Source organism: Manis javanica, chromosome 5 (assembly GCF_040802235.1).
Source record: "Manis javanica isolate MJ-LG chromosome 5, MJ_LKY, whole genome shotgun sequence".
Taxonomy (NCBI): domain Eukaryota; kingdom Metazoa; phylum Chordata; class Mammalia; order Pholidota; family Manidae; genus Manis; species Manis javanica.
This window is the reverse complement of record NC_133160.1, coordinates 119,332,005-119,355,466: the sequence shown is the minus strand read 5'-3', so window position 1 is coordinate 119,355,466 and position 23,462 is coordinate 119,332,005. Positions and strand designations below refer to the sequence as shown.

Sequence of the window (23,462 nt, the reverse complement as noted above, 5' to 3'; positions counted from 1 at the left end):
AGAATCCCCTCTCTGTTCTTAAAGATTTAGTGACCAGTATTAAATTATGGTGTTATGTCAAGTGTTATCAAAGTTCATTTGGGAGTACTAGCAGTGACACTACATATCTATAGACTATTTTGTTTGAATTCATGCAGCTAATTTTTTAAAATTTAAGTAGAGTTGATATAAAATCTTATATTAGTTTCAAGTATACAACACAGTAGTTTAACAGTTACACACATTATTAAGTCCTCATCCCAACTAGTGCAGTTATTATCTGTCAACATAGAAAGATGTTACAGAATCACTGGCTATATTCTCCATGCTACCCTACCATCCCCATGACGAACTTCTATTGAGAATTTTTGTGCCTCTTTATCCCCCTCACACTACTCTCCCACCAACCCCCACCCTTCCCCAATGGTAACCACCAGTCAAGTCACTGCTCAAGTCTATTGAGTCTACTGTTATTTTGTTCATTTTGTCTTGCTTTCTTTTCATTTCCACAAATAAGTGAAATCATATGGTATTTGTCTTTCTCCACCTGGCTTATTTCACTTACCATGAATCCAGTTTTAATAGTATTTCTGTTTTCACACTGTTAGGCTGAAACGTTTTTACTTCTCAGTGCTGTTAGCATGCATACAAATTACAAACTTTGTTAGAACTCAGTAAAATGGGAATAATGGGCCTTGACAGTTTTATGAAATACAGTTAGGTGAATGAATTTTGTGACATATATTTTAGTTCATGAGAGATCATACTACTTAGTACTTGATGTTTGAATGGATGAGGCAATTAGGTTAATTATGCCACCTGCTTTAGTTATTTTCCTATTCATGACACTCCTTAGTTTACTAAAATTATCAGTGAGTTATTGAACAATAAAATGAAAAAATATATCTAATGTAATAACAAATTTTCCTGAATAAGCTGATTCTTTTCCTGACTTAAATATTTTGATCTCTATAAAAAAGACTAAAAACAAGCATTAATTTATAATAAATAGGGATGCTAAGTAATCCTAAGTGCTAAATTTTACCTATTTTGTAATAAAGACAAAAAAAAGGTGCAAAATTTGTGATCTAATAAAAATTCCCAATTAGGGAATCTGTTTCTTTCTATATCCTTAGTTTCTAAAACTAAATATGTAGACGTATCTTGATTACAAAATGAAATAAAAAACAGTCCATGATTCACAAATCAGATTTTAATATTCAAAATCAATGCAAAAACTGATTTCTACATAAATAATTTTATATTATTCATTGTTGTCATTCCATTACTTGACAATTTGAGTCTAATAAAATGAAATGAAGAACACATTAATGCTTGTTAAATCACCATTTTCTATTTACAAAAAGGAAATTTATTTTTTGTTTAACACAATAGATGATGTAAATTTGAAACAGAATAGCAACACACCTGTATGTGATGAGGACGAAATAGGAACTGTCTATTCAAGTTGGATTTTTCTATCAAGTCTGGATCTGTAACTGTAACCTAATATCAAGAAAAGAGAAAGGTTGAGATTTTATACGTGATAAATTTTAATCTACTTTGCTTTTCTAAGAATGGTTTAAATAACTCTCACCAGTTATTCTAAATTATTTTGTCTGATAAAAGTTACAAGAATACAAATATTCCAAAGTGGTTACCAATACTATCTATGCTTTTTTAATGCTTATACTTAATCATAATGTTTAGCATAGGAACATATCAAAGCAGTTGAAACTAACTGCAATTCCTGTTCAAAACTTTTATCTAATCTAATTATTCATAACAAAACAGAGGCAGAAACACCATTACCACAATTTAGAAACATGTAATGGATTAACCTTAAATGAGTTAGTTTTTCTTTCTACACGTATTTATTCTCATTTGCAATTAATTTTCAAAGAATGCTTGCATATATTAATTTGAAAGGAACACCTGCTAAAGCAGAGGTCTGCAAACTACAGTGCAGTCAGGCTATCTGTTTTTCTAAATTTTATTGTCATGCCATGTGTTTAAGTATATTGTCCATGGCTGTTTTCATGCTATAATGGCAGAGCTGACAGAGACTTGTGACAGAGACTTTTCAGTCCACCAGCCTGGAATAGTGGCAATCTGGTACTTTAAGAAAAAGTTTGGGGATTCCTATTAAGGATACAAGATGAAAGTAAACAGATTCAAAATACCCTGAAAAGTAATCGTAATACATTTGTCATCTAAGCTGGTATTTATACAAAATCTGACCAAGAGCAGTATTTTTCAGAGTATGTTCCAGTTGTTAGATGTTGACTGGTGTTCAAAAATACATTCACTTTCTTTTAGCTGGTATTTCCCTGATATATCTGTTTCTTCTGTTTTCAATATTTCTATGTAATTATATGCTAGAAGGTATCTCTTTTAAATAGGGAAAAAGAGCACCAAAAAGAAAATTTCTTTTTAATATTATAAAACTTTTATGTGATCTAACACTTGATCTTGCTCTTCTGAATTCAATGGCTTCACCTGGAGACATGTGAGAGAATTCATACCTTCTTATTATGGAAAATTTCAAACATACATAAAGTAGAGAAAATGGTATAAGTCTACATATACCTATCACCCAGCTTCAACAATTATCAACCCCTCTGTTCCTCTTATGTATACTCTATTCTTCTCACCATTACTTTTTTTTAGAAAACATCTTTTAATAAAAAGCTTATCAGTATATTATTGTGATTACTGATATAAGGCTATTTCTGCCACCACCCCTTACCCATTTTCGATCTACTCCTTTTTTTTAATGGTTTTACACCAGATTGAATAAGTTTTATTGATTCGACTCCCCTTTCTCCCAGCCAACTGGTATGGAAGTTAATTGTGTAGTTTTTTAATGTGGTTATGCTCTAAACTTTAACATGCACACATAAGTTAAGATCTAAAATTAATTAAAATCTCTCTCATCCTCCTGAACAATCAGAGGATTTCTGAACTCTTATTTTTATATCAATAAACATTTAAATTATTTTTAACCATCTCATCCACAAATCAGTCAATATCTTAATAAAAGGTTTTAAAAATCAATGCTTATTTAAATCTAAGAACATTGACAAAAGCCTCTACTTACCTTTGCTTCATGCACTGTCCATGTAACTTAATAGTTTTTTTCAATGAGAACCAGTAAATGGTAATCTATTATCATTTCACTGGTCAGTAATCTTTACTTCTCTTGAAAGAAAATTTAGCTGGGTAATGAAATCTAGGTTACTAATAATTTTCCCTTGCATTATGAAGGCACGCTTCCCTATCTTTAAATTTGCCTTTTCCTTTCCTTTGATTTGCTTCAGACTAGTTTTGGACTTTCCAATTTGAACACACTTGTCTTGATGACTCTGGAAACTTTTGTTATTATCCTTGAAATATACTGCTTCTTTCTTCCCCAGTATCTTTACTCTGTATGGAAATTCTACTGTACTTATTTTGGACATGCAAAAGCATTCTCTCCATTAAAAAAAGTATTATCCATCTGTATTACATTCTGGGTATTTATATTTATCTTCTATTTCAATTCTTACTTCAGCTATACCTGAATTTTAAACTCACTAGCTATACAAAAATTCCTATTTTGCTTTTTTGTAAACATTTCAGTGACTTTTTTCCCTCTTGTTTCTATTCCTCTTTCTGTACCTCTGGCTATTTTACACTTTAAAGATGGTTTGTCCTATTATCTGTAGCATTCCTATTATCTTCAGTTCTTAAAGGGCTAATTCTCTTCAGGTGGTACCCTTTTTTCTAGTGGATTGTCATTTTTCATTTTGAACTGTCTTGAATGTATATTGATTTCTCTGCATAGTCCTATGTACTCTTGGTGTGTATAACCACGATGCAGTTTTACATTTGTTTTAGTCAGAGCTCTAGAGGTATTAATCATCCTATATTTATTATATTCATTTCTTTGCTTGAAGTTTTTATATGATATAATACTGGACCCCATACACTATGACATGCGTGCTCTGAGTTATAATTTCTCACAACTGACTTCTCTTCCTATTTAACAGTTTTTGGACATATATTCAAGATAGAAATCAAAGGTTTTAAGTCAGGAATTAATTTTTCTCTTGGTTCCTGGAAACTGGGGATTTCTCTTTCCTTCTTTCTACTTAGTTTGGCTAAACATGTAAGCACTTTTTAAAATGAGTAATTAATTCAGCAACTCTATGTTTTGTATCTGCACATTAACTTACTTGATTTTGTTACCTGAAGCTAGTACATTTCTTTTTTACAGTTTTTTCCCTGAACTTTATATGCTGATATGCTTGTGAAATTCCAAGGTGTTAAAATACTCAGATTCCCAAATTTATGTAACCAAGGATTTTTTTTAAAGAAATACCTTAAAACCACTCAAAATAATAGTGGTTTGTGAAACCCAATTTAGGAAATGCTGAGGAGGAATGATAAAAATATAGAACATCTGCTTGTAACTGTGATAGTCATGAATGCTCTTTGTAAGTAGATTATTAAGCCAAGTTTAGTGAAGTATTACATCAACTTTAATTAATTACTCACTGTTAATCACCACCATAAATCTATGAAATTACTCCTCTAAGAATCTAGTTTACATCCTAAAGGCAAAAGAATCAGTGAAACATTTTTATTTAAATATATGACATAGTTTCCCAATTAACTCACATTTATCATCTTAAGACTTTTTATTCCCTCTTCTTTTGAAAATCAACAGTTGAAATTGTATCTCAGTACTCTGCAACTTTCTAATGTTAGCTTCTCTCATCTTAAAGATTTAATAATCAGTAAGTAGATTAATAGAAGTAATGACAATATTAATGTGCTTTATAGTTTGCAAAACCTTTCACATTTAATCTTACACTATGAAGTAGATATCAATTTCATAGTATTAAAGAAAGAAACTCGGGAGTAGAGGATTCAAGTTTCTACAAGGTCACATAACTATTGAAAAGTGGTAGGAGTAGAATCAGAATCTTCCAATTTCTTGCTTCTCTATCTTCAAAAACCAAAAGTTCAGAAGTATGCAAATACAGTTCAAAAAAAGCAACAACAATATAAACTTTCAACTCTCAAACATTTATACCTTACCATTCCCTTCTTTTTGCCAGTGCCAACACCAAGTAAAGCAAAATTTTTTAACATTTCACAACCTATGGCTCCACATCCTACCTATAGAGGAGAAAAATGAAATTTTCAATTCATTCAATTCAGACTGAATAAAATTAAAACTTCTCCTTACTAAAGAGCAACATCATCTGAATTTTCTCCAAATGCTGTTACAATATATACATATTTTTAAAAATAATTTGAAGATTTGTGACTTATTTTATTTTAAAATATTTAACTGGTTTATTATGCCATTACAAGTATCTCAGTTAAAGAATAAAAATGTATAAAGCAAGTTAAGGAAAAGCATAATATCATTAATTCCTTTAAATAGAAGACAATTTTTAATATTCCAAACAAAAGGCAAAGATTGAGCTCATTTTTTATAAAAGGTAGAAACAAACAGCACAAAACATCAGTAGTGCAACATTTTAATGAAAAAGATTCCTTGTTTACAGGCAATTTTAAAAACTCATTTTATGGATATACCTAGTTCTGAGATGTTTCTGTTTTCTGTTTTAAGTAAAAACTGGTAACAGTAGACACTACATGTATGTAAAAGCTCAGCAACAGCTGCTGAGATTCAGAACTATTTAAAAAATGGTTACTAAAATCAGTAGCATTTTTAAGACTGATTATAATAATAAAAAAATCCAAAGTGGTAGGAAAAGGATTTTTATATTACAGAGGAGAGCTTCCTGCCAATGCCCGAAGATATTCAGAAAGACAGAATCAGTTTATATACTCCTTCATTTGGTAAGAAAAAAAAAAACCCAAACAAATCAAATTTTAATGTATTTCTAGAAAATCATTTAATGTTCAAAACCATTATACCACATTAAGATTCTAAAATGTATTAATTCTTTACACTGGGGATTGGCAAACATTTGCTATAAAAGTCCAGCCAGTAAATATTTTCAGCTTTGTAGGCCATATGGTCGGTCTCTGTTGCAACTATTTGACTCCACTATTATAGCATGAAAGAAGTCACAGACAATACTTAAACAAACATGCTTGGCTGTATTCCAATGAAACTTTATTTACAAATATGGGCAGCAGGGTGGATCTGGCCTGTCAGTCAGTTTGCAAACTCCTCACTTAAAGACTCAACTTTACTTTAATTAATTAGATGATACACAATTGCAGTTTAACTGTACTGTTTAGTCCCATCATTATTTATACTTACTAAGAAGATATTCAAATTTTGTAGCTTCTGACACAAAGTGTCTCCAATGCAGGCTCTTAAGGCATCGTATCTATCTCCTCTGGAGAAAATAACACATACCAAGAAACCAGAAAGGCATAAAAAGCATTATTAAGATTAGTTTCAGTATTGCTAATACCAATTTAATGTTGTACTTTATATTGAATACTCTGAGTTTCTTTCAACCTAACAGATAATTAGTTTTTTGAAAGAGAAGACCCCATATAGAAATTTTTTTTCTTTTTCCATTTGACTTAATACCCTCAAATGATGTTAGTGAAGGTAGCTTTAGTTTATCTAGAAAAGACAACTTTGTAAGACAGGACTTTTTAGTAAAGATTCTTAGAGGAGTCTATTGATGGGCTTTGGAATTGTTAACCCACTTAAACTGAAGGCAGAACTCTGGTATGCATACTTTGGGGAGAATGAATTCTTAAATTTTATCAGTCTCAAAGAGATTTGTGACCCACAAAGGTGAAGAATGACTGATATACATTCAAGTTGCAGATAACAACTGTTTTCATTTAAAATCAGAATGAATTCTGAATACTAACCATACACATTACATATAGTTTAAAACTCTGTATTCATTGGTTATAAAGTAGTAAAAAGATACTGTATTATTTTGATACTTAACCTTTAAGTAGAATGACTACAGAAGTAAATAAGTTAGAAGAAAAGACACCTAAAAAGAGTGCATAGTTAGACAGAAACTCTTTTAACAAACATACAACTAAGAATAAAGCAACAGAAATTTCAGTATTACCGTGGGAGAAATTCTTCATGTTCAGGTTTGCCTACTGATTCAACAATATCTGCTGCTTCAATGTATAACTTAAAGTAGAAGATAAAAACACAATTTACTATGTATAAAACTTAAAGTGATAGAAAAAGTTCAAAAAATCACTAGGAAAAACAATAATAAAAATGTCATTTCACATTAAAATAATAAATTCAAAACAAAATTGTTTCTATAAGATATACACTCCTATATTACTTCACAATAAAACAATGGTTAAACCTGTGGAACTGTTAAAAGATATAATTTGCTTCATGTCTTTAGCCATCTTAAAGATGATATATTCTAATTTTAACAAGCAAAAGGAAATTTCACCTACAAATTTATTTTTTGTAACTACATAAACATTCTGGAAGCCCCACTCAATTTCAGCTAAATTTGAGGAATTTGATTACTTTTTGATAACAAAGTAGGGAATCTCAAGATTCATGATGCCAAAAGGTCCATGAAAGAGTTCAAGGGTCCTGAATGTTCATGACTGCCAAGCAAATAGTACTGGAAATTAAGTATAAGAAGGGAAAATTCATTCCCTCACTATCCCCAAAGAAAAATATACACCCTTGAATATAACTTTGGGTTATATCACAATAGCCTCAACAAATGATCTTGTCAAGTTCAATGAGAAAATTAAGTTTTGGTGGCCTATCACATCTAACTCATGCACCAAAAAATATTTGAAGTTTGCTTTTATAATATATTAATAATATAATTCATAACAGACATTCATAGTAGGGGTGGATAATTCAAACTTAAGAGTAAAAAAAAATTAAAATACAGAACTAACCCACTGGCACAAAGGAGAAAACTTTCCTGTGACAGCTTTCAATACTTCTTGGCTGGCAACGCCTCCTACTGCTGCAGCAAGTGGGGGTAAAAAGCCTTGAGCAGTCCAAGAGAGCCAATGCACAGTGTCAGCATCTACTTCAGGCTGAAATACAAGCCATGAAAGGCAATAATATTAACAGTATACACATAGTACACTCTAAATTTCAATGACTTAATGTGAGGATTGTAGCTTAACCCCATAAAAAAGCTACTCAATTTCCATACTAGTTTTTAAGTCCTAAAAAAGTCCCAATCTCATAATAAAGGACCCAATTGCATGTTAATTACCCTAAGCAGAATCTCTCTTTACTAGTACCTGCTCATTTTTAGTTTTTACTCTTTATGTTACATTAAAGGCACAATTTAGAATTAACTGGATTATCTACCATTTATCATTTTTTTTAAACAATAGCTCTGTGATGTCAGTCAATATTTACATAAATGAGAATTTAAAAAATGTTTTAATGAAAGCTACAGAAAAACCTTGAAGCTAAATGAAAATCAAAAGATCTGTAAACAATAAAGAGCTATCAGTTTGTACTCGAAATAAAAGTGTGAAAAATAATAAGGTAATACACTTTAAAAAAGATAGTTAAGCAAAAATATTAAGAGAATGGCACTTTTGCATGCTAATCTAATCTAAGAACCTGTTATCACAAAGTTCTCATTATCATACTTAAAAACTGAAGCGATGTTTCTCAAAATAAGATTTATTACTATTTTTAAGTAAACATTGAAGAACTGGATTTTGGAGCTTTGTTTTAGCACAATTTCTCATTTGTGACAAAGGTCTCTTCGTGTGCTCTGGTTTCTTTCTTTTCTTCTTTCAGCATCTGTAACCTTAATCTTAACCCGAAGGTTAAGACAGGGCTCAATCTCCTGAAATCTTATTTAAAATAACTGTACTTGTGCAGTTAGAAGGGAAGAAGGCTTTTATTACATTCTCAAAGATATCTGTGATATAAAAATATGTTACTACCATCTCCATTTCAGCTTTCTGTTATCACATTACTTTTCAATTAGCACTAAACTAAACTCAGATTATGTTTTATGTAAACCGTGATGTTTCTCAATGCAAAGATATTGGTGGTAGTGATAATATTAAAAACAGTGGGAAGAATGTTAATAGAAGCAGATCATTTGAGCACCTATTGTGAGTTGTCCATCAAGACTGCATGTAATCATCAAAATAATCCTAGGAAACATAATTTCTATCATACGAATTAGAAAACCAAAACTTGGATAGATTAAGTAATTTATCTGATTTTATAGCTAGTAAGTGGTGAAGCCAGAATCTGAACCAAGAAGTCCAACTCCTCAGCTCTGTTCTTACCATTAGGTTACACTATCCCACAAGATTCAATTATTTTTTAGTAATCAAACATGCAAATCTGGGGATTTTTTGGTTGCCCTAGGATAATGATATTAGCCAAATCTGAATTCCCCCACACAATCGCCAAATAAAGACAGAGATCCACAAGAAGTGGTAGGCCTTTAGGATTACTAGGTAACAGAATATTATGAACTTCAAATTATCTGTAAATAGAAAAATAAATACCAAATACCAACAGAACTACCTCTGGATTTCATACTGTTGCAAACTTGCACAGAGAGCATGTAACCACAGAAAAGAGAATGAAAGGTCTAATGGTGACCAAGCACAGTCAGAATTATCCTAAGAAAACAAAAGTTTCCATACTAGTTGTAAGTAATACCGAACATGTATGAAATCTGGCAGATCTCTGCTCTGGGTATGGTGAAAGAACTTCTCTGTGAGACAATGATGAAAATAGAAAAGGGAAAACATCCTTTGATGTAGAAGGCTAAAGAAAGAAGGGGAAGCAAGGGTTTGGCAAAATTAAAAAGGAGAGTCACAAGACACATCAACACCTGTCCACAAACAAAAACGTAACTAACACAAATTCCTTTCCAGTATCCTGAGAAAAGGTTTCTAGAAACAGAAATCTGCAAAAGTGCCCAAAACGCTTACCTGTCCAAAAAATAAGGAGAAAAATCTCTTTACCACACAGAGCTAATGCAAGAAGGAAACAGAAAATTAGAATCAAAACATTTAATGAACTGAAAATTTCTCCCCCAAAACTAATCACTAGGCAGAGGACATTTGACTCAGTAAATTATACACCCTTAACAAACACTTGGAGATGATGGAAAACATAAAAAAAACACCCCACTTTGAACCAGAAATTTAATAATTAAGAACCAAAGTGGTCCATTTCACCCTCCCAAAAGGGAAGAAATAATTATGTACCAAAATGGGCTAATGGTAGACACCTGGGAAAACACTGAAGGATCAACTCTGATATCCTGGTAAAACCAGACTTCACAGATGAAAAACTATATACAGAAAAATATACACAGGACTTCAAGGCAAAAAGACCAGATCACTTAAAAGAATAAGAAAATTAAGCTGGAATCATATTTCTCAAGAGTAAGAAAGTAGATAACACTGAAGAAAGTTAATAGCCCAAAATTTTATACTCAGCCAAACTGCCTTTCAAATAAGGAAGGCTGTAGGAAAAAATTTTAAACATGTAAGATTCAGGGAATACCACAATTCTGAGCTCTTTCTGAGTAACATACTAAAGACTAAGCCTGACTTTAAGACTTAAAGCTACAGTAAAAGAACAGAAAACAACCAATAGAAGAGTTCACAAATAGCCTTGAACATACATGGTCAATAAATTATTCATAAAGATGGCAAGAAACTGAGTAAGAATTCTTTTCAATAGGCTACAATTACTGTACATTCATATACAAAAAAATTAACCTTGATCCATACCTGCTAAGGTATAGAAAAATGAACTCACAAAAATACAAAACTGAACACAATGAATTCATAATGTACAATCACATACACTTGACCTGTATTTTGCATGGTATACAAAAATAAGTAACTCACAAAACTATAAAACTTGCAGAAGAAAATCTAGAAGAAAAGCTTTTGTGACCTTAGGTTTTAAAAAGGCACAAAAGCTTTTCCTCCCTGTGTCGTTGAAGATCCACTGCCATCATGAATGACACAGTGACTACCGAGGCCAGGAAGTTCATGACCAACCATGTCAGTGGAAACAAATGGTCATGGACATCCTTCACCTTGGAAAGGCAACAGTATCTAAGACAGAAATTGGGGAAAAACTAGGCAAAATGTACAAGACAACACCAGATGTCATCTTTGTTTTTAGATCCAGAACCCATTTTGGTGGTGGCAAGACAAAGGGCTTTGGCATAATATATCATTCTTTGGGTTATGCAAAGAAAAATGAACCCAAACATAGACTTGTAAGAAATGGACTGTATGAAAGAAAAAGGCCTCAAGAAAACAGTGAAAGGAATGCAAGAACAGAATGAAGGAAGTCAGGGGAACTGCAAAGGGCCAATGCTGGTGATAGCAAAAACAGTGAGTTGGAGATTGGACAACAGAGTAGAGATTCTGCAGTGACCTTCTCTCTGGTGACTATGCAGATTTTTCATGAGAGGATTAACAAACCAAGAACTTCTATGTGAAAAAATTAGGCACAAACAAACCACAGAAAGAAAAATTGACAAATTTAACTTTACCAAGGAAATCAACTCAAAATGGCATCACGAGAGAGAAAACAGAGAACTCCTCCCCAAACCACATATAATATGAAAATACAGTTAATAAAACTAATCCTAAAATTCAGAGCAACAGGAAAGAAGGCTGTACCAGACTGCATACACCTGGAGTACACAGCAGACTTCACGAAACAGGGAAATGCACCAAAGCATTGAACTGGTGGGACCCAAGCCCTTCCCTGACACCAGCGCAGTGGTGGGAGGAAGAGAAATGGAGCAGGGAGTGAATGGAAGCTTAGGACCACTGAACACACAGCCCTGGAGATCTGCTTTGAGAGCACAAACTTACACTGCATGGTGCTCTGGAGATTAGTAGGGCTGGAAAGCTAATACAGGCAGAATACTTGAGAGACTGAGATGCTAGCCATTTGAGGAGGACAGCGATCCACATCCAGCTGCTCTGGGACAAAGGAAACACAAGCGGTCTGAGAGGCTTCCTAGTAGCTAGAGGGCTGCTGAAGGGGCGGGGTTTGCACAGAGCTTGTTATGTCGGAGGAACAGGAGGACAAGGGTGTCTGGGCATGCTCTGTCCAGCAGGTGGGGAACTTTCAGGGGCCTCAGGTGCTCCATCCCTCTGGCTGGCTACTCAGCTCCAAAGCCCACCCCACCCACTGTGATACGCAGCCTGCTGTGCCTTCCTCCTGGCCTGCTGGCACCAGCTAGCTAACTGGCAGTCACTGCCCTGGCCATCAGGCAAGCCAGAGGGAGGCCACCCAGCCTACGACAACTACAGATGAAAAGCACAGAGGCTTAACACCAGTGTGCCCGGCCCACTGGCTCTGACAGTACAAACAGGCACTGCAGCCGGGAAGCAAGAAACAGATCTTTCCTTCCCCCCAGGCACCAGCAAGGCTCCCCTGTGGCCCCTGACCTCACTCCAGAGAGTGAGCAGTCTCAGAGACTGGAGCTTCTGGGCACTAGAGGGCACCACATAGAAATATGAAATGTCAAAAGAACCTGTTTCAGACCAAAATCTCACCAACCTCAGAAAAAGGGCCAAATGAAACAACTCACCAATCTTCCTGAAAGAGTTCAAAATAAAAATCATTAACACACTCATGGAGGTACGGAAAAATATTCAAGAACTTGGATGAATTTAGGACAAAGATTTAAACATTAAGAAATTCCAAATCTGAAATGGAGGGTTTTAAAAGCAGATTAGATGTAGTACAAGACACAGTAAATGGAATAGAAATTAGAGAAGAGGAATACAAAGAAGCTGAGGCACAGAGAGAAAAAAGGATCTCTAAGAATGAAAGAATATGGAGAGAACTGTGTGACCAATCCAAACGGAACAATATTCACATTATAGGGGTACCAGACGAAGAGAGAAAAAAAGGGACAGAAAGTGTCACTGATGAGGTAATTGCTGAAAACTTCCTGAATCTGGGGAAGGAGATAGCCTCTCAGGCCATGGAGGTGAATAGATCTCCCAAAACAAGGGACCCAAGGAGGACAACACCAAGACATATGATAATTAAAATGGAAAAGATCAAGGACAAGGACAGAGTATTAAAAGCAGCCAGAGAAAAAGGTCACATACAAAGGAAAACCCATCAGGCTATCATCAGACCTCTCGGCAGAAAACTTACAGACCAGAAAGGAGTGCGAAACAGAAGTACCTCAAACCAAGAATACTCTACCCAGCAAGATTATCATCTATATTTGAAGGAGGAATTAAACACTTTCCAGATAAGCAAAAGCAGAGAATTTACCTCCTGCCAACTGTCTCTACACTGTATTCTGGAGGTACAGCTTAGAGGAAAGTAGTACTAAGGCTAAATAGCTGTCACCAGAGAAAATAAAACCACAGTAAAGCAAGTAGACCAATTAATTGCTAAGCAGATACATAAATCAAATCAACTACCCCCTAAGTCAATCAAGGGACAGACAAAGAGTATAGAATATGATACCTAATACATAAAGAATGGAGGAGGAAGAAAATGGAGGGGAAAAAAAAAGAAAAGAACCTTTAGATTGCATTTGTAATAGCATACTCAGTTAAATTAGACTGTTAGATAGTAAGGGAATTACCCTTGAACCTTTGGTAACCACAAATCTAAAGCCTACAATGGCAATAAGTACATAGCTATTGATAATTACCCTAAATGTAAGTGGTCTGAAAGCAGCAATCAAAAAACATACAGTAACTGAAAGGATAAAAATATAAGACCCATCTATATGCTGCCGACAAGAGACTCACTTCAAACCCAAAGACATACACAAACTGAATGGAAAGGGATGGAAAAAGATACTTAATGCAAGTAATAGGGAGAGAAAAGCAAGAGTTGCAGAACTTGTATCAGACAATATAGACTTCAAAACAAAGTAACAAGAGACAAAGAAGGACATTACATAATGATAAAGGGGACAGTCCAACAAGAGGATATTGCTATTATAAATATCTATGCACCTAACACAGGAGCACCTACATATGTGAAACAATTGCTAACAGAATTAAAGGGGTAATAGAATGCAATGCATTCATTTTAGGACTACTTCAACAAACCACTCACTCTGAAGGACAGATCAACCAGACAGAAAATAAGGAAGAGAGAGACTCTGAACAACGTATTAGAACAGATGGACCTAATGGACCTACTCTGTAGGTCCATCCAAAAGCAATAGGATACATTCTTCTCATGTGCACATGGAATATTTTCAAGAATAGATCATATACTAGGCCACAGAAAGAGCCTCAGTAAATACAAAAAGATTGAAATTGTACCAAGCAGCTACTCAGATCACAAAGGTATGAAACTAGAAATAAGTAACACAAAGAAAACAAAAAAGCCCACAAACACATGGAGGCTTAACAACATGCTCCTAAATAACCAATGGATCAATGACCAAATAAATACAGAGATCAAGCAATATATGGAGACAAATGACAACAATAATTCAACACCGCAAAAATCTGTGGGACACAGCAAAGGCTGTGCTAAGAAGGAAGTATATTGCGATACAGGCCTACCTCAGGACAGAACAACAATCCCATATGAACAATCTAAACTCACAATTAATGAAACTAAAAAAGGAAGAATAAATGAGGCCCAAAGTCAGAAAGAGAGACATAATAAAGATTAGAGCACAAATATATAAAATCGAAAGAGTAAAACAACAAAAAGAATCAATGAAAGCAGGAGCTGGTTCTTTGAGAAAAATCAACAAAATAGATAAAACCCTAGTAAGACTTACCAAGAAAAAAAGAGAGTCTACACATATAAACAGAATCAGAAATGAGAAAGGAAAAATCACTATGGATACCACAGAAATACAAAGAATTATTTGAGAAAACTACGAAAAATGACATGCTAACAAACTGGATAACCTAGAAAAAATGGACAACTTTCTAGAAAAATAAAACTTCCAAGACTCAACCAGAAAGAAACAGAAAATCTGAATAGACCAATTACTAGCAATGAAATTGACCTGGTAATCAAAATATTACCTAAGAACAAAACTCCTGGACAAGATGGCATCACAGCTGAATTTTATCAAACATTTAGTGAAGATCTAATACCCAACCTTCTTAAAATTTTCCAAAAACTAGAAGAGGAGGGAATACCTCCAAACTCATTCTATGAGACAATCATCAGTCTAATACAAAATTATGCAAAGACACCCCAAAAAAGAAAATTACAGACCAATATCCCTGATGAACACAGATGCAAAAATACTCAACAAACTATCAGCAAAACAAATTCAAAAATACATCAAGAAGATCATCCATCATGATCAAGAAGGATTTATTCCAGGGATGCAAGGATGGTACAATTTTGAAAATCCATCAACATCATACAACCACATCAACAAAAAGAACAAAAACCACATGTTCAACTCCATAGATGCTGAAAAAGCATTTGACAAAATTCAATATCCATTCATGATAAAAACTCTCAACAAAATTGGTATACAGGGCAAGCACCTTGACATAATAAAGGCCATATATGACAAACCCACAGCCAACATTATACTTAACAGCGAGAAGCTGAAAGCTTTTCCTCAAGATCAGGAACAAGACAAGAATGCCCACTCTCCCCACTTTTATTCAACATAGTTCTGGAGGTCCTAGCCACGGCAATCAGACAACACAAAGAAATAAAAGGCATCCAGATTGTCAAGGAAGAAGTTAAAACTGTCCCTGTTTGCAGATGACATGATATTGTACATAAATATCCCTAAAGAATACACTCCAAACCAACTAGATCTAATATCTGAATTCAGCAAAGTTGCAGGATACAAAATTAATACACAGAAATCTGTTGCATTCCTATATATTAATGATGAAGAAGCAGAAAGAGAAATCAGGAAAACAATGCCATTCACAATTGCATCAAAAAGAATAAAATACCTAGGAATAAACCTAACCAAGGAAGTGAAAGACCTATACTCTGAAATGTACAAGACACTCATGAGAGAAATTAAAGAAGATACCAATAAATGGAAACACATCCCATGGTCATGGGTAGGAAGAATTAATATTGTCAAAATGGCCATCCTGCCTAAAGCAATCTACAGGTTCAATGCAATCCTTTTCAAAATACCAACAGCATTCTTCAACGAACTAGAGCAAATAGTTCTAAAATTCATATGGAACCACAAAAGACCCCAAATAGCCAAAGCAATCCTGAGAAGGAAGAATAAAGCTACAGGGATTACGCTCCCTGACTTCAAGCTCCACTACAAAGCCACAGTAATCAAGACAATTTGGTACTGGCACAAGAACAGGACCATAGACCAATGGAACAGACTAGAGAGCCCAGATATAAACCCAAGCATAAATGGTCAATTAATATACGAAAAAGGAGCCATGGATATACAATGGGGAAATGACAGCCTCTTCAACAGTTCGTGTTGGCAAAACTGGACAGCTACATGCAAGAGAATGAAACTGGACTATCTAACCCCGTACACAAAAGTAAACTCAAAATGGATCAAAGACCTGAATGTAAGTCATGAAACTATGAAACTCATAGAAGCAAACATAGGCAAAAATCTCTTGAATATAAACATGCGTAACTTTTTCCTGTACACATATCCTTGGGCAAGGGAAATAAAGTAAAAAATGGACAAACGGGACTACATCATGCTAACAAGCTTCTGTACAGCAAAGGACACCATCAGCAGAACAAAAAGGCATCATACAGTAGGAGAATATCTGCACATGACATATCCGACAAGGGGTTAACATCCAAATATATAAAGAACTCACACGCCTTAACACTGGAAAAGCAAATAACTGTATTAAAAAATGGGTGGAGGATATGAACAGACAATTTTCCAAAGAAGAAATTCAGATGGCCAACAGGCACATGAAAAGATGCTCTACATTGCTAATTATCAAGGAAATGCAAATTAAAACTACAATGAGATATCACCTCACACCCAGTTAGGATGGCCAACAGAAAAGACTAAGAATAACAAATGCTGACAAGGGTGTGGAGAAAGGGGAACCCTCCTACACTGCTGGTGGGAATGTAAATTAGTTCAATCACTGTGGAACACAGTGTGGAGGTTTCTCAAAAAACTAAAAATAGAAATACCATTTGACCCAGGAATCCCACTCCTAGGAATTTACCCTAAGAATGCAGGAGCCCTGTTTCAAAAAGACATATGAACCCCTAAGTTTACTGTACCACTATTTACAATAGCCAAGAAATGGAAGCAACCTAAGTGTCCATGAGTAGGTGAATGGACAAAGAATGTGGTGGTAGATACATGACTGTACAACTTTGAATTCATTGTGTATAGTTAACTGCATACAGGATTTTATATATCTAACTATAACCCAAAAAGGGTGAAATGTACCTATGGTTGATTTCAGTAAACCTGATACATCTCTAATCACATATACACAATGGAATATTATTCAGCCATAAGAAGAAAACAAATCCTACCATTTGCAACAACATGGATGGAACTAGAGGGTATTATGCTCAGTGAAATAAGCCAGGCAGAGAAAGAAAAGTACCAAATGATTTCACCCATCTGTTGGGCATAAGAACAAAGCAAAAAATGAAGGAACAAAACAGCAGCAGATTCACAGAACCCAAGAATGGACTAAAAGTTGCTAAAGGGAATGGTACTGGGGGGGCTTGGTAGGAAGGGAGGGAGAAGGGGAATAAGGGGCATTATGATTGGTACACATAATGTAGGCGGGTGGCACAGGGAAGGCACTATAGCAACAGAGAAGACAAGCAGTGACTCTATGGCATTTTACTATGCTGATGGACAGTGAGTGTAATGGGGTATGTGGTGGGAACTTGATATTTGGGGGAATCTAGTAACCACAATGTTGCTCATGTAATTGTATATTAATGACACCAAAATTAAAAAAATAAATAACTTTATCAAAACTAAAAACTTCTGCTCTCCAAAAGATATTGTAATAAAAATGACAAGGCAACCCAAAGACAGGAAGAGTATTTGAAAAACATGTATATAGTAAAGGATTGAAATCCAGAATATATAAAGAACTCTTTCAATCAATAAGAGGAAAACAAACTAATTAAAAATTACATAACGATTTGAAAAGACAGTTTAATCTGATAAGCAAGATGAAAGGCAAATAGGCACACCAAAAAATACTCAAATTCACAGTCACTAATGAGATGCAAATTAAAACCACAAGATGCTAATACACATACTTTAAAATGGCTAAAATCAAACAGATAACACAAAATTACAGAGAGAACACAGAGCAACTCAAATTGTCATCCATTTCTGGTGGAAATGCAGTATGAAACAGATGCTCTGTAAACCAACTTGGCTCTTTCTTATAAAAATGCAGTATGATACAGATGCTCTGTAAACCAATTTGGCTGTTTCTTATAAAATTAAACATCTATTATATGGCTGTAGTAGATATTTACCGAAAAGAAATGAAAATGTTATGTTCACAACAAAATCCGTACATACATATTTGTAGCAGCCTTATTCATAAGTGTTTAAACTGGAAACCCAAATGTTTAGTAACTGATGCAGGGACAAACTGTGGTACATCTACATAATGGAATACTACTCAGCAATAAAATGAAATCAATATACAAAAATATGGACAAAACTCACATTCATTGTATTTAGTAAAAGAAGTCAGACTCAAAAGGCTACATACTGCATGGTTCCATTTACATGCCATTCTGGAAAAGGCAAAACTGGAGTGGTTGCCATGGTTTGGTTGGAGAAAGACAAGATTAAAAGAGGCACGAGGGTATTTGGCATTATGGAAATGTTTCATATCTTGATTGTGGTGGTAGATACATGATTGTACAACTTTGAATTCATTGTGTATAGTTAACTGCATACAGGATTTTATATATCTAACTATAACCTAAAAAGGGTGAAATGTACCTATGATTGATCTCAGTAAACCTGATACATCTCTAATCACAATCTTCTCTTTAATCACAGACTTTATCAATCCATGTCTAGCTTTTCCTGTTTTTTTCTATAACCACTAAATATGCATAAAAGGTTTTCCACTGATTGCTAGTGATTCAATGTTTTCAGTATATTTAGCATTTCCTTCTTTGTTTTAATTATATTACTTCTTACCATTACTAAGACTTTTACTTTCTTTTTATAAAATAAGAAAAACACTAAATTTTCAAATAAATGCACAAAAACTGCTACTTTGATATCTGAAAACAAAACATGAAAAAAACATTTTTAGATGATATATCCAAACATGGTATGTGAAACGCAATTAAAGAGATATGAACATATAATGTATAAAAGAGATGATTCATAAGAAAGCAAATGACTTTGCATATAGTAAGTTTTAGTGGGTTAACAAACCAAATAAATCAGAAGAGATAATACTAAAAATTAAGCAGTACAGCAAATAGGAACTCCTATATGACACATGCTGTTCCAAGTACTTAACAAAATTACTAATCACTTAATGTTCACAAAAACCCTATGAAGTAGATTAACCTGTTTATAGATCCATTTATAGATTTATAAACTGAAGCAGAAAAAAGTAATTTGCTTACTCTAAGAGTAAGCAAGTAGAAAAGCCAGAATTTAAAGGGTGAAGCACATTAACTTATAGAATATTTATGTTACACATTTTTTTTAATATTCACCTTCTCCTCCAAGGCTTCACTTACAGATTTTGCTAGTTGCAAAAGCTCTTGTGAATCTTGTTGGCATCTAGGATTTGAAACAAAACACCCCAATTTCAATTTTTCCAATTCCTATAAACAGTAAGTCGTGCTCAAAACTAAAATGTAAGAGATTGTTTCAAAAAATGTGGAATTTTGCCAACAGGTAGCAGAAAGTGCTTCACTGACTTGAAAGTAATGGTTTATAAATACATTACTTCAAAAAGGATAATATATAAATAAAATTTGATTTTAAATATACAAGGCAAACATCTTTTGCAACAGTACTTCTGACTTAATAGGCTAGATAGTAAATACATAGTGGATTCATAGTTCAATAATTCTCATATTTTTAATTTAATAAATTATAGCTTTGAAGACTTCAAAATTAGAAAATTCTTATTTAGCATGGTTCATTGTATAAACTGATCTCTCCACCTCCATCAGGAAAAAGATCAGAAGGTCATAATAAACATTTATAGTTTGGTGTATCTACTGGTGTTGCAATCTTTTAATTAGTTACTTTAAAATTTTTTCATCTATAATTTCTGAAATACTGTTTTTATGGTAAGCAAAAAAGTTATTTCAATAAAAAACATTACCCAATATTTGGCTTGCGACTATAGTTCTCCTGAAACTGGTCCAAGGCAAGCATAGCTGCATGAATCTGTAAAGGTGCCTGTTTACAACATTAAAAATTGGTCAATACCTGTTGAGTTGATAATATGTGCCAGGCACTGTGCTAATGCTTTTAAAGTATTATTTAATTTAATCCTTAAAATAAATGAATTAGCTTGATACTATTATCTCCATTTAATAGATGAGGAAGCTAAGGCTTAAAGAATTTAAATTACTTGACTTTAAGGCCATAAAGCTACATTTAATAGCAAAAGAGCCAAATTTCAATCTCAGAGATAAAAACCTAGTTTTTACTAGGTTATTCATATAAAGCTTAGAGCTTTAACAGCTAAGAAAAAGCAACAAAATACTTGTGCAAAATTACCTAATTTTTTTTCTTTATCAACATTTACAAATTTGGAAACTATTAATGTAGTTCTTTCCTTATCATAAATGTATTCATTAACTGCTACAAAATTATATCCAGTGATTTAAAACATAGAATAAATGTTTCTAAGGTTTTTTGGGAAGAAATCTGTATTATATAAACCTATATGGTTCAGAAAATCGTTTAGTAAGATCACCTTTGCATAAATTATTGAAATTGTCTTTTAGCTATCAAAGCTAGCATATATAAAAGCAAAATCTTTTACCTATTATTCTAACACTTTCCTATAATATAAATTTCTGTTTTCAATCCTTGGGAATCAACTCTAGATATATGAACACAATCTTTAAAAAAATGTTTTTACAGAAAGATAAATACATGGCTACCCTGTTTTAACTGTATTATCTCTTACCAATCCCCATTCCCCACTCTGTTGTCTCTTTCAAACCTACAATGTTTATTCACCTCAGGTTTGCTAAAATCTGCAATAAGACACTTAGGACGTTTTATCTGCCTTTCCAATGGCTCCTAGTAGAAAAAGAAACAGAAACAAAAACTGTTACATTCAGAGCCAGTGAGTGATTTCTTGAAAAAATATACAGAGCAATAAAACTCTCTCAAAGGTCTAAAATAAATAAGTTTGGACTAATACGTCTTAACTGAAATAAAAAATAACTATCACTCCCCATGTTGCTCCTTATAACACACTTTATTTTTTTTAATGTTAAAGGCAATTAGACAACCTGCTGCATTTAGTAAATTTGGGAAAAACTGGAGAAAACGTCAGTATATTTGAAAAAATTCTATTATTTTAACTGAAAGGCTACCATATTTTTCTGATATCATGTTATCAAAACTTGTTATGCCTGGTAAGACTTCAATACACACTCAAAGTTAAAATTTTCTGTGTGAGCAAAAAAAACATGAAGGCCAAAAAAACCCCCAAACCTCACCCAATCTGAAATTTCCTTGAGGCATAATTAAAAATTGGGGACAGTACCAAGACTAAAGCAATGCAGGGGCAGATTTGACTAGATATAGTATTCTAATTTGTTTTGTTCTAACTTTGACTTAGACAAAGCCTTGTACTGGACTATGGTTAACAACTTTCCTGGTAAACAAAAGGCAATCAAGTTAAAAACTTCATTTGTAGGAAACAAAAGATATATTAACTTATACTAGTAGTCAAAGGATTTAAGCAGGAGGAGACTTCTTAGCTCCTTAATACAAATAACATCTACCTTCTCCTTATTCAAATATTTGTTTTCCTTTTAATGTGTTTATAGGAATTATTTTACATTTCCAACATATACTATTCCTTGAAATTAAAAATGTTAAAATTTAACCTGTATTAACAAGTTTGATAAAAAGAAATATACTTTTAACTTAAAAAATATAATTAATTGAATAATAAAACATACACTTTTTTCAATGTTTGCTAAATCTTTCAAATATGTATTAGTTTTATCATTTGTTTTAGGAAATAATTTAAGGAGTATGAATAACTCTTCGGTGATTCACAAAGGTAGTTTCTTTGAGGTAATCTATATACCTCAATTATATGCATTGATATTCTGGCTGTAAATTATTTTGTTAATGTGAGTTTATTTCCTTAGATTGATACCATTTTCCTCAAAGCAGGTGCAAATTAAAAAACAAAATCTGGCCTTTAAATTAACTATTTGGTTAACTATTTTATTTCCTTTTCTCTTCTGCTACTATTCTATGAGTAAATTTTTTTTAAGCAGAAAAAAAAAATACTTACAAAGCAAAATGTTTTAGAAGTCTTAACTTGGACAGCTATGCCTCCATGTAAATAAGGTTCCAGTTCTGTAGTATCACCAATGCTAAAAGAAAATGGTGATACCACTACAAGAAAAAAATAAAGAAAATCATTATATACTGATATAGCTATTTAAATTAGAAGATTTATCATCAAAAAGATGTTAATTTTCCCTAATTTACAGAATTAAATAGATCCCACTATAAATTTTTTTGTAGGGGAGAGGAAGAAGTATGGATAGCTAGAAGATGATTTTTCCAAAGTGAACTTAAGAACTTAAACAAAAATAGCCAAGAAAACTCAGAGTGGGGAGGGAGGGAAGGTAGTGACAAAGGCTTATTATTAGACATTAAAATATTTTGTAAAGCCTCAACACTTAATTTACTGGTATTAGTTATACATATTTAGTAATAATACAGAGTGGTACTAGCTCACGAGCAGACAAGGCAGATAAACAGAAGGGATGCGAAAATTCAGAAATAGACTCACAAAGGACACAATTAAGTGGCACCTCAAATCAGTAGGAAAAGAAAATTATTTAATAAATATTTTGGGGAAAAAAGCCATCGGGAAGGCATTTAATCCAAATGGCTAACAATTTTAAGTGTCAAAAAAGATGCCAAAAAATTATTAGATAAAAGCATGGGAGAAAAATTCCTTTAAAACTTTGCAGTAAGGAAGGTTTTTCTAATCATGATTCAAAGTAAAAGCCATAACAGAAAAAAGTTGAAAAACTTGGTATTATAAACACACAGTAAAAACATTTAGAAGCAAAGTCAAGTGCCAAACAAAATATGGCATATTTGCCAGGTTTTAAAATATGACTTGCAGATATGTATTTTTTTTTCCAGGGAATGGTTAAGAAAATGATCAACAATTCAACAGGAAAATGGGCAAAGAATAGATGACTAACATTAAAGGAAAAAAACAGCTCTGAAACTAAAGATGTCTAATCTCATTCATAATATATAAAATGCAAATCAAAATTATACTTATGCCATTTTTATTCACACCACAAAATATTATGCAGCATTAAA

At 33.2% G+C, this 23,462-nt stretch overlaps 1 protein-coding gene and 1 pseudogene across 1 annotated transcript in view; one reads left to right on the top strand and one right to left on the bottom strand.

Annotated features, from left to right (window-relative positions):
• UBA6 (ubiquitin like modifier activating enzyme 6) overlaps positions 1-23,462 on the bottom strand; it is an 85,846-nt gene that overhangs the window by 22,468 nt on the left and 39,916 nt on the right. The window contains exons 10-18 of the mRNA XM_017671530.3: positions 22,408-22,511; positions 21,108-21,170; positions 20,239-20,315; positions 19,619-19,685; positions 7,870-8,013; positions 7,053-7,120; positions 6,269-6,347; positions 5,065-5,145; positions 1,408-1,485 (exon numbers count right to left, since the gene is read on the bottom strand). Of these exons, the coding sequence (XP_017527019.1) occupies positions 1,408-1,485; positions 5,065-5,145; positions 6,269-6,347; positions 7,053-7,120; positions 7,870-8,013; positions 19,619-19,685; positions 20,239-20,315; positions 21,108-21,170; positions 22,408-22,511 (761 nt within the window). The remainder of the gene's footprint in view (positions 1-1,407; positions 1,486-5,064; positions 5,146-6,268; positions 6,348-7,052; positions 7,121-7,869; positions 8,014-19,618; positions 19,686-20,238; positions 20,316-21,107; positions 21,171-22,407; positions 22,512-23,462) is intronic.
• On the top strand, positions 9,957-19,602 carry LOC140849620 (small ribosomal subunit protein eS24 pseudogene; annotated as a pseudogene).